At 43.1% G+C, this 12,151-nt stretch overlaps 2 protein-coding genes across 4 annotated transcripts in view; one reads left to right on the top strand and one right to left on the bottom strand.

The window, feature by feature from the left end:
• Nucleotides 1-10,197: 10,197 nt before the first annotated feature.
• UBAP1 (ubiquitin associated protein 1) overlaps nt 10,198-12,151 on the top strand; it is a 100,767-nt gene continuing 98,813 nt past the window's right edge. For 2 of the 3 annotated variants that reach the window (XM_053701039.1, XM_053701037.1), the window contains exon 1: nt 10,198-10,322. The gene's annotated coding sequence lies outside the window, so the exon portion shown is untranslated. The remainder of the gene's footprint in view (nt 10,323-12,151) is intronic. The other variant, XM_053701038.1, reaches the window with a different exon arrangement.
• On the bottom strand, nt 10,812-11,951 carry LOC128646852 (cuticle collagen 39-like). Its single transcript, XM_053699653.1, has one exon. The coding sequence runs from the start codon at nt 11,949-11,951 to the stop codon at nt 10,812-10,814; it is 1,140 nt and encodes a 379-aa protein (XP_053555628.1).

The raw sequence follows: 12,151 nt of genomic DNA, 5'->3' as shown, positions 1-12,151 counted from the left end.
AAAGCGCCGCCACCTACGTTATCCTTATGTACCCCTAATCTGCTGCCCCTAACACCGCCGACCCCTATATTATATTTATTAACCCCTAATCTGCCCCCCTCAACGTCGCCGACACCTGCCTACACTTATTAACCCCTAATCTGCCGAGCGGACCTGAGCGCTACTATAATAAATGTATTAACCCCTAATCCGCCTCACTAACCCTATAATAAATAGTATTAACCCCTAATCTGCCCTCCCTAACATCGTCGACACCTAACTTCAATTATTAACCCCTAATCTGACGACCGGAGCTCACCGCTACTATAATAAATGGATTAACCCCTAAAGCTAAGTCTAACCCTAACTCTAACACCCCCCTAAGTTAAATATAATTTAAATCTAACGAAATAAATTAACTCTTATTAAATAAATTATTCCTATTTAAAGCTAAATACTTACCTGTAAAATACATCCTAATATAGCTACAATATAAATTATAATTATATTATAGCTATTTTAGGATTTATATTTATTTTACAGGCAACTTGGTAATTATTTTAACCAGGTACAATAGCTATTTAATAGTTACCTAGTTAAAATAATAACAAATTTACCTGTAAAATAAATCCTAACCTAAGATATAATTAAACCTAACACTACCCTATCAATAAATTAATTAAATAAACTACCTACAATTAACCTAACACTACACTATCAATAAATTAATTAAACACAATTCCTACAAATAAATACAATTAAATAAACTAGCTAAAGTACAAAAAATAAAAAAGAACTAAGTTACAAAAAATAAAAAAATATTTACAAACATAAGAAAAATATTACAACAATTTTAAACTAATTACACCTACTCTAAGCCCCCTAATAAAATAACAAAGCCCCCCAAAATAAAAAATTCCCTACCCTATTCTAAATTAAAAAAGGTAAAAGCTCTTTTACCTTACCAGCCCTGAACAGGGCCCTTTGCGGGGCATGCCCCAAGAATTTCAGCTCTTTTGCCTGTAAAAAAAAAACATACAATACCCCCCCCAACATTACAACCCACCACCCACATACCCCTAATCTAACCCAAACCCCCCTTAAATAAACCTAACACTAAGCCCCTGAAGATCTTCCTACCTTGTCTTCACCATCCAGGTTCACCGATCCGTCCTGAAGAGCTCCTCCGATGTCCTGATCCAAGCCCAAGCGGGGGGCTGAAGAGGTCCATGATCCGGTCAAAGTCTTCATCCAAGCGGGGCAGAAGAGGATCTTCCATCCGATTGAAGTCTTCATCCAGGCGGCATCTTCTATGGTCTTCCATCCGGAGCGAAGCGGCAGGATCCTGAAGACCTCCAGCGCGGAACATACATCCGGCCCGACGACTGAAAGACGAATGACTGTTCCTTTAAGGGACGTCATCCAAGATGGCGTCCCTCGAATTCCGATTGGCTGATAGGATTCTATCAGCCAATCGGAATTAAGGTAGGAATTTTCTGATTGGCTGATGGAATCAGCCAATCAGAATCAAGTTCAATCCGATTGGCTGATCCAATCAGCCTATCAGATTGAGCTCGCATTCTATTGGCTGATCGGAATCCTTATACAGCAACATCCCGCATAAGGATGGTATTGAGGCCTGCAGTAAATTTCTCTCATCCCACCAAACAACACACAAATATGATAGTGCAACTATTGCCCAGCTTATAGAATTCATACTCACATACAACTATTTCAGTTTTAACAACAATTACTACCTACAAATGACAGGGACAGCGATGGGCACAAAAATGTCACCACAATACGCCAATCTTTTCATGGCGTACCTAGAATACAGATTCTTATGTACTCAGCCCCACAAACCATATACATATTATCGTTAGATCGATGATATTTTCATAATATGGACAGAAGGAGAAGAAAGCCTCTTAGATTTCCACAAATCATTTAATTCATTTCACCCGTCAATAAACCTTAAAATGGACTTTTCAAATCATAGTGTGAACTTCTTGGACTGCACAATAACTGTCACCAATGGCATCCTTCATTCATCTATATACAGAAAACCCACAGACAGGTACAGCTACCTCCACAATTCCAGCTTCCATCCCAATCACACCAAACAAGGTATCATCTACAGCCAAGCTATCAGATATCACCGCATTTGCTCTGACACAAAAGACAGAGATGACAACCTCAGTACACTGTCAGAGTCATTTAGGCAAAAGGGCTACAAGGAAAGGACAATATCTAAAAAAATCAAATCTGCCATAAAAACACCACGGGAAAGACTCCTACAATACAAAGAAAAGGAAAACAAAACAAGAACCCCTCTAGTAGTCACTTACAACCCTACTCTGGAAGGAGTGCGCAAAATTATTAAAAAAATATTTCCTGAACCCCCCATACTAGCATTCAAACAACCGCCTAACCTGAGACAGAGATTGGTCCGCAGCAAATTAACCACAGAACAGAAGCGCACACAGAATGGCACTGCACGATGCAACAAATCACTCTGCAAACTGTGTCAACATATATGTGACAACAACACAGCCAGACACAACAACGCGTCATACAATATTAAGGGATCCTATTCGTGCTCATCTGCTAATGTGGTGTACATAATACAGTGTACAGCGTGTGACAGAGGTTGCTACATTGGAGAAACTGGCCTAAAGCTGCATCTCAGAATGAATCTACACAGACACTCGATCAAAAACCACAAGGAAAATGAATATTGTACCCCTGTTGGTCATCACTTCACCCAGACTGGTCACTCCATCCTTAACCTCAGGATTAAAATTCTTAAAGGGAATTTCAAAGACTCTCATGAACGAAAGACGTTTGAGATGAAAATGATCACACATTTCAATACCAGAAATGAAGGACTTAATGTAGACTCTGGCTTTCTCACACACTACCATAACTTTCTATAATCTCTCATCTTATTGTCCTATATTGGTTTATTTTTCCTTTTTGTTTTTCCTCTCATCTGACCTATTTACTCTCCTCTGTTTATTTATTCTTTCTGGTTATTCTCAGCTATTTTCTCCTTCAGACACATTCTCTGCTTTTATGACCCCCCCTCTCACCCCCCTTCCTCCCTTCCATTTGTTGTATGTGATGTGTATCTATATCAGAATGATCAGTATTGCTTCAGACCTGAGGAAGAGAGGAAAACTCTCGAAAGTTTGTCTTTTAAATATTATGTTAGTCCAATAAAAAAGGTATCACTGCATACTGCAATACTTTGTTTTTTGAGCATCTATATATATATATATATATATATATATATACTGTGTATAGAAATATATATACACAGAGTATATATATATATATATATATATATATATATATATATATATATATATACACATACACACAGTATATATACACACACATATATATATATATATATATAATTTTTATGAAAACTTTTTATTTTTGAGAGTAAAGTAGTGTACACAAACAAAATAAAGAATACAAGTCAATGTAACATTATATAACTTAATATAATCTTGCACAGTTATACATGATATGTTGTATGATTCCGAGGAAATCCACTGGTATAGACCAATCATAGTCACCTTGAACTAGCATAAATCCTAATTCATTTAATTTCATACCCCTCTCAATTCGTCATTTATAGGGTTCCCCAATCAAATGTTTTAGACCCTTCCTCTCTTTGTTCCCTTATGGTTTTCTCATAGAACATAATGTATTATTATTATTATCAGGTATTTGTAGAGCGCCAACAGATTCCGCAGCGCTGTAAACATAGTCGGTGTACAGGATAGCTTTTGTAGGGGTCAAGTGGGTAGAGGGCCCTGCCGAGAGTTTCACTGTTGTAGTCGGCTCTTATGAAGCGATCTGTAAACAGCTGGGCCCATAGGCTTACATTCTAAGGGGTTCAAGGGGAAAGGTTAATGTTGGTTGTATGCATCCCTGAATAGTAGAGTTTTTAGGGAGTGCTTGAAGCTGTTAAAACTAGGGGAGAGTCTTATGGAGTGAGGCAGGAAATTCCACAAGATGGGGGCCAGTCTGGAGAAGTCCTGTAAACGGGAATGTGAGGAAGTAACAAGAGAGGAGGAGATCCTGAGCTGATCGAAGGGGATGGGAGGGAGAGTATCTAGAGACAAGTTGTGAGGAGTGAAGGAAAGATCTGAGTCAAGTGTGACCCCAAGACATCGGGCGTGCGGGGTAAGGGTAATGATGGAATTATCAACAGTTATAGAAATTTTGGGGGTGGAGACAATGGAAGAAGGGGGAAAAATAAGTAGTTCAGTTTTGGAAATATTTAGCTTATGGTAGTGAGAGGACATCCAAGATGAGATGTGAGAAAGACAGTAAGTGAAACGGGTTAGCAAGGAAGGAGGTAGGTCTGGTGCAGAGAGGTAGATTTGGGTGTCATCAGCATACAAATGGTATTGAAACCCATGGGACTTTATTAAGGAACCTAGTGACGATGTGTAGATTGAAAAGAGAAGGGGACCAAAGACAGAGCCTTGAGGTACCCCAACAGAAAGTGGTAACGGGGCCGAGGATGCTCCGGAGAAGGCTACACTAAATGTACGGTTAGTCAGATAGGAAGAGAACCACGAGAGAGCTGTGTCATAGATGCCGAAGGATTGGAGGGTTTGGAGCAGAAGAGGGTGGTCAACAGTGTCAAAGGCTGCAGACAGGTCAAGGAGGATAAGCAGAGAGAAGTGGCCTTTGGATTTTGCTGTAAGTAGGTCATTGGTAACCATGACAATTGCTGTCTCTGTAGAGTGATGGGAACGAAATCCAGATAGAAGTGGGTCAAGAAGAGAGTTTAGTGTAAGAAAATGGGATAGACGTGCGTAAACTAGCTTTTGAGGAGCTTTGAGGCAAGAGGAAGTAGGGAAATAGGGCGGTAGTTGGAAGGGGAGGTTGGATCGAGGGAAGGTTTTTTGAGGATAGGTGTGACCAGTGCATGTTTTAGAGATGAGGGAAATATACCAGTGCTGAGGGAGAGGTTGAAAATGTGTGTGAGTATGGGGGTGAGGGTAGAAGAGAGGGAGGGGAGTAGCTGTGAGAGGATGGGGTCGAGGGGACAGGTAGTGAGGTGGGAGGACAGTATAAGGGCAGAAACGTCATCCTCATTAACAGGGGCAAAAGAGCTGCATTTTTGGATATTTGGGTTTTGGGTGATCGTGAGCTTTTGAGGGGGTGGGAGATTGGAAGTATGTTGAGAGCTGATTTCACTTCTGATGGAGTCAATTTTGTTGTTGAAGTGGCTGGCAAAATCATGAGCTGAGAGAGAGGTTGAGTTAGGAGGTAGGGGTGGGCGGAGAAGAGTGTTGAACGTGGAGAACAGATTTTTAGGGTTAGAGGAAAGAGTAGAGATGAGATTAGAAAAATATTATTGCTTATAAAGATTAAGGGCAGAATAGAAGGAGTTCAGGATAAACTTTTAGTGAAGAAAGTCAGCTGAACTCCGAGATTTCCTCCAATGTAAGGTTCCCATTCTGCAATAAACTGGTCTTCTTTATCTAATATCTTTGCTGTGATTGTCATTCTATGGTAATGGTAATCTATCTTACGTAAGATATATGCAAAGGGAGGGGGTTCTGATTTCCAATTTTTAGCTATACCCAATCTGGTTACTGTATAAATCAATTCTACTAATTTACGATGCTGTTCTAATATTTCTTCATTCGGAGAGTGGAGAAGGACATGTTCAGGTTTAAGAGTTATGTCTCTTGTGAGAAGTTTACTTAAAAATCTAGCGGTGTCCTCCCATATTCTCCTAATTTTAGGGCAGCTCCACCACATGTGAAGATATGTGCCTATTTCTCCACATCCTCTGTAACAGCAATTGCTTTGTGCCTCTGGAGTATTATGAAACCTTGTTGGGTATATATACCATTTGTAAGATACTTTCAGGTAATTTTCTTTTAGGGCAGCGTTCACTGAGAATGCCGTACCTCGGTGAAGGTTTGCTTCCCATTGCGCGACTGACCAGCTATTGTTTAATTCACTTTCCCATTTAATCATGAAGGCTGGTTTATCAACTTTGCTAGTTGTATTAAATATTAAGTAAAGCTTAGAGATTGTACTTTTTATATTATAATTGGATAGGTAAATCCCCTCGAACAAGGTATCTGGACCACCCATGTCTCGTCCCATCACCTCCTGTATCCTCGATAATCATTGTGTATAGTGAAACCATTGATACCCTCTTGCATCATCTAGGTTTATGTAATGTTCATAAGAAATAGGTTTATTATTTATTATGACATCTGCTATTCTATATAGGCTTTTGTTTGACCATTTTGTTCCTATTGCTTCTTCCATTGGTGACCCCAAGATAGTTAAAGGAATTAGCTTAGATTGTCTATTAAGTAAAGCGAACTTGTGTGTAAGCGTGTCCCATATTTGTATAGTATGTTCTATGGCTATAAAACTGTCTTTTCTATGCGGTCTCTCTTTTTTAGGTGCCCATAAAATTTTGTCTAACTGGTCAGTAGCTATGAGTTTGGCTTCTAGTTGGACCCATGGTTTTCCCCAATGTAGAGTTTGGGCCATGTGGGCAGCATAGTAGTATGTTATCATGTTTGGGACTCCTATCCCTCCCTCACTTCGAGATCTGGACAATACTTGTTTATTTATGCGCGCTCTGTTGCCCTGCCATATAAAATGTAACATATCTTTCTGGATCTTACGCAACTCAACAATCGTTACTGTTAGTGGCATAGATCGAAACAAATAGAGAATTTTGGGTAAGACTGTCATCTTGGTTGTGACAATTCTGCCAAATAGGGATATTTTAAGCCTCGTCCATTTGTTCATTAATTTTCTAATATGGTTAAACATTGCAGTATAGTTTTCTTTGTATAAATTGTGTGGTCTAGCCGTCAGGTTGATTCCTAGGTATCCTAGTGGCTTTTTAGGCCATTTGAATGAGAAATTAATCTCCAAAAGCTTTTTTTGTCTGAGCTGGAAGATGTATGCCTATTGCTTCATATTTGTCCTCATTAATCTTATATCCTGACAACATTCCAAATTTTTGGATAATGGCGTAAAGAGGTGGCAGTGTCATAAGAGGTTTAGTAAGCGTTAAGATAATGTCACCCGCAAATAATGATATTTTATAATCCCGTGATCCAACTGGTATCCCTGTTATGTCTGCACTATCTCTCATTTTAGTTGCCAGCGGTTCAATACTGAGGGCCAAGAGGAGGGGTGATAATGGGCACCCTTGTCTTGTTCCATTATGAATTTGTATGTATTTTAACTGATATCCTGCCACTCTTAAAAATGCTTCTGGGTTTGAGTACAGTTTCGATATTGCTGTATGGAATGAACCTACTATGCCTACTTTATTTAAGATGGTATGTAAATAGCTCAAATTGATCCTATAAAATGCCTTCTCTGAATCCAGGGCCAGGAAAAGAGAAGGCACCGATTTATTTTGCGTATAGTTCAAAATATCTATTATTTTACGGGTATTGTCTGGGGCTTCTCTTAGTTTAATAAACCCTACTTGGTCTGTATGTACTAACTTTGTGATGATTAAATTTAGCCGATTTGCTAGTATCTTGGTGAGGAGTTTAATATCCTGATTAATAAGTGATATGGGCCTATAGTTTTGGCAATATTGGGGGCTTTTGTCAGGTTTAGGTACAACCGAAATACGCGCTAGCAACATATCTGGGGGTATGTCATGTCCTTGCAAAATTAGGTTAAACAACTTGACTAGTTGCAGTATAAGGATCGGTTTGTAAAAGGATCCCGGGAAACCATCAGGTCCCGGGGTTTTATTTATCTTAATCTCTTTAATTGCTAAGCACACTTCCTGGGAGGATATTGGGTCATTCAATAGGTCTCTATCTTTAGTTGATATCATTCGTAACCGAGAATTTTGTAAGAATTTTTCTAATTCTATTTCTTTGTCTTGCTCATCTGTGGGAGGGGTAACATTATACAAGGCGCTATAAAAATCTGCGAATAAGTTAGCTATCTTTAGAGGGTCATTTGTACTGGAGCCGTCAGCTTGTTGTATTTGTGGAATTGAGGAATGTCGGGTAATATCTTTCAGCTTATTTGCCAACATTTTGTCAGGCTTCTTACCATATAGGTAATATTGTGTGTCTATAAGTTTGATGGCATTTATCACTTCTTTATCCAGTAAACGGTTTAATTCTTCATTTTTATTCCTAAGTGTCGTGACTAAGGATTTCTTAGGGCTTTGTATAGAGTCCCTGCGTAAGATGGCAATTTCCTCTTTAAATTCTGTTATTCTAGCTTTGATTTTGTTTTTTTATTTATTAGATTCTGATATTAGTATACCTCTCACATATAGTTTGAGCGCTCCCCAAGTGTATATTGGATTTAGGGTAGAACCCTCATTAATTTAGATGAACTCAGATATGTTTTGCTGGAGCTTCTGTCGTAAGAGAGTATCTTTTAGTAAACTGGGGTGCAGGGACCATGAACGCACTCTATTGGGGTTAATTAGTCCCTAAAGAGTCAGTTCTACTATTGAGTGATCTGACCAGGCACAGTTTAGTATTTTTGCTGAAGATAGAAGTGGCATCATAATTTGGCTTATTAATATATAGTCTATCCTAGAATGTGTGTTGTGAACCGCAGAATAATATGTGTAATCCCTCACATTCCTGTTTAGAGATCTCCATCCATCTATCAGGTTCTGATCTAATAGAAAGTCGCTAGGTGTCTTTTGGGACGCTCTGGATCCCATCTGAGAGCTGTTATTGGTTGCGGATCTGTCTAATGTATTATTGAGTGTCAGATTAAAATCTCCCCCAATTATTGTTTTGTATTTTCACCATTGTATGAGGATACACACACTTTTTTATACAAAGTATATATATACACGCACACTTTTTTATTCCTCCCCCCCGCCCGCTTATCTGTCCGGTATTTTTGTCGCAGACACCTAACAACCCTAGCAGCATGAGCGCATTACTTTGCTACCTAGCAATACCCTGCACAGTGACAGTGCATACAGGATAGTACAGATGCCAGTGGTAAACTAAAACTAAAACATTCAAAATTCATATGATTAAAATACGACTAAAACTCAAATGGCATTTTAGACTAAATCGAAATGTGCTATTAAAATGAACACTGAATTAAAGGGCCTCTATGCATTAGAATCATTGCCCAAAAAGAAGTAACACTGTGCATTTTCTATTATAAATGTTAAAAGTAGCCCAGAGGGGAGGGGCTAAACCATTGCTGTGTGTATGTGCTTATGGCAGTCAAGGGGTTCAAATCATTATTTTGTATGTGTTACTGTCAACCAAGGGGATAGCTCAGTTGTAAAAATAAAAATGCACGGTTAAATCGAGTGTGGGACCTAAGATTGAGCTTGTGGGGGGGATTTTGTTGTGACCCCCCCCCCCCCCCCCACACCTGTGCACAGTGACCTATAGGTTGTCAGGTATTTTTATGGAGCACAGCTGGCAGTATTTTTGTACATATTTTACTGGACAACCTGCTAAAATACTGGGCAGTTCTGTTGAATACTGAACACCTGGCAACCATATATAATTTTACACTGGTTTAAGTAGAGGAGTGTTGTGAGGGGAGCTGGGGGCAGTCACCAGGACATATGAAGTCACAGTGGGAGCTGCACACCTCCCAGCATTTCCCAGAGGCCTTCTGGAGGGGCAGGTTGAGGAACATGTTGACATTCATTGGCATGTTGTGGGCCATCATGGTGTGGCTAAAGGTGTTTCATTGACATTTCCTGAAAAAAACAGGACATTTCCCTGCTATATGGTAGGAAGACTTCACAACTTGTGACAAGATTACATGATCCAGGACAGTTAGGTTTGGAATATGTGGCCGGTTCAGGAAATATGGAGCATTTTTGCAGTATACTTCCTCTCTATGGAGTATGCTGGTAAAATTCATGTTAATTTTCAATAATCATTTAATTTTGGTGAAATACATTTAGAGTTTATTGTTCTGTAACATCTCTAAGACCGAGCTCTTGCCCTAGCCATATACAGACCTGACCACTAGAGGGCACAAACTCTACTACCAGTATCTGACTTATAGTGTTGCGGAAACTAATCCAAACAGTCACGAAACTCACCAAGTCACGTGATATCAATTTATTTCGTGACGCACTTTGTAGCTCTCCATTACAGGAAGAGCAGCTTGCTTGAGGACGTCACGTAATTCCCTTTCTGATTGGCTTAAGCTGGATCGGCGTGTTGACGTCAGTGTTTGCGCCGGAGGGAGGAGGAAGAAGTAGGAAGTGTCCCAAGATGGCGTCTCGCACTGAGGCCGGGGCTGTAGAGTTGTTTCCGTAGTGGGCGGTTTGGTGACTGCGGGCGGTGCAACAGGTAAGGTTGTGTGAGTGGTATTAAGTTTGTCGCACACCCTGACGTGTCTTAATAAGCAACGGGGCTTTGGGAGTGAGGTCACCTGGGCGAACAGGCCGCTTTGTGTTTGTGTGTCCCAGGGTGACAGTCATTACTTAACGTCACAAACCACGGCCTGTTGTAGGCTTCTACTGTTAATTGTATAACACTGATATTCTGTCTAAATATGGCAAGGGGTTCATGACAAGTGACAGCTGATGGAACCCTTAGTACAGCGACACTCAGCTGTTACTAGGGTATTAGTGTAGTATGGCTTTATCGTTGTTAATACTAGGTGACACATTTGGAGTGGCTCTAAATGGCACTCAGAATATTGGTTGGCTGTGTCACTGCCTGACACCCTGCTGCGTGGCTGTGTCGCTGCCTGACACCCTGCTGCGTGGCTGTGTCGCTGCCTGACACCCTGCTGCGTGGCTGTGTCACTGCCTGACACCCTGCTGCGTGGCTGTGTCACTGCCTGACACCCGGCTGTGTCGCTGCCTGGCACCCTGCTGTGTGGCTGTGTCGCTGCCTGGCACCCTGCTGCGTGGCTGTGTCGCTGCCTGGCACCCTGCTGCGTGGCTGTGTCGCTGCCTTGCACCCTGCTGCGTGGCTGTGTCGCTGCCTGGCACCCTGCTGCGTGGCTGTGTCGCTGCCTGGCACCCAGCTGCGTGGCTGTGTCGCTGCCTGGCACCCTGCTGCGTGGCTGTGTCGCTGCCTGGCACCCTGCTGCGTGGCTGTGTCGCTGCCTGGCACCCTGCTGCGTGGCTGTGTCGCTGCCTGGCACCCTGCTGCGTGGCTGTGTCGCTGCCTGGCACCCTGCTGCGTGGCTGTGTCGCTGCCTGGCACCCTGCTGCGTCGCTGCCTGGCACCCTGCTGCGTGGCTGTGTCGCTGCCTGACACCCTGCTGGCTGTGTGGCTGCGTCGCTGCCTGACACCCTGCTGGCTGTGTGGCTGCGTCGCTGCCTGACACCCTGCTGGCTGTGTGGCTGCGTCGCTGCCTGGCACCCTGCTGGCTGTGTGGCTGCGTCGCTGCCTGGCACCCTGCTGGCTGTGTGGCTGCGTCGCTGCCTGGCACCCTGCTGGCTGTGTGGCTGCGTCGCTGCCTGGCACCCTGCTGGCTGTGTGGCTGCGTCGCTGCCTGGCACCCTGCTGGCTGTGTGGCTGCGTCGCTGCCTGGCACCCTGCTGGCTGTGTGGCTGCGTCGCTGCCTGGCACCCTGCTGGCTGCGTGGCTGCCTGGCACCCTGCTGGCTGCGTGGCTGCCTGGCACCCTGCTGGCTGCGTCGCTGCCTGGCACCCTGCTGGCTGCGTCGCTGCCTGGCACCCTGCTGGCTGCGTCGCTGCCTGGCACCCTGCTGGCTGCGGGGCTGCCTGGCACCCTGCGGGGCTGCCTGGCACCCTGCGGGGCTGCCTGGCACCCTGCTGGCTGCGGGGCTGCCTGGCACCCTGCGGGGCTGCCTGGCACCCTGCGTGGCTGCGTCGCTCTCTGGCACCCGGCTGTGTTGCAGGGTGGCTCCCTGCGGCGTGGCTGTGTCGCAGGGGTCAGACAGCTAGTGGGTGGCTGAGTCCCAGTGTGACAATCAGTGTTTTGTAGTGTCCCATGTTGCATTTGGCTAGTGGGTCATTATGTCGCAGGGTGACACTCAGCTCCTAGTATGGTGAGCTGTTTTTCTGGAGCCAGAGGGGGGAAAATCATCATATTTTTATTTATTTAAAAAAAGTCAGTTCCAGGAGGTTGCTTTGCCTTTGAAGTGGTTGCTAGGAGACTCCTAGCTGCAGTCAGTTTCCTGCCCATGCCCAAGAAGGCTT

Source organism: Bombina bombina, chromosome 2, assembly GCF_027579735.1.
Source record: "Bombina bombina isolate aBomBom1 chromosome 2, aBomBom1.pri, whole genome shotgun sequence".
Taxonomy (NCBI): domain Eukaryota; kingdom Metazoa; phylum Chordata; class Amphibia; order Anura; family Bombinatoridae; genus Bombina; species Bombina bombina.
This window is presented reverse-complemented; position numbering and strand designations above follow the sequence as displayed.

What these genes read in the sequence shown, in the direction of transcription:
- LOC128646852 (XM_053699653.1), bottom strand. Translation starts at nt 11,951, where the DNA reads ATGCAACATGGGACACTACAAAACACTGATTGTCACACTGGGACTCAG.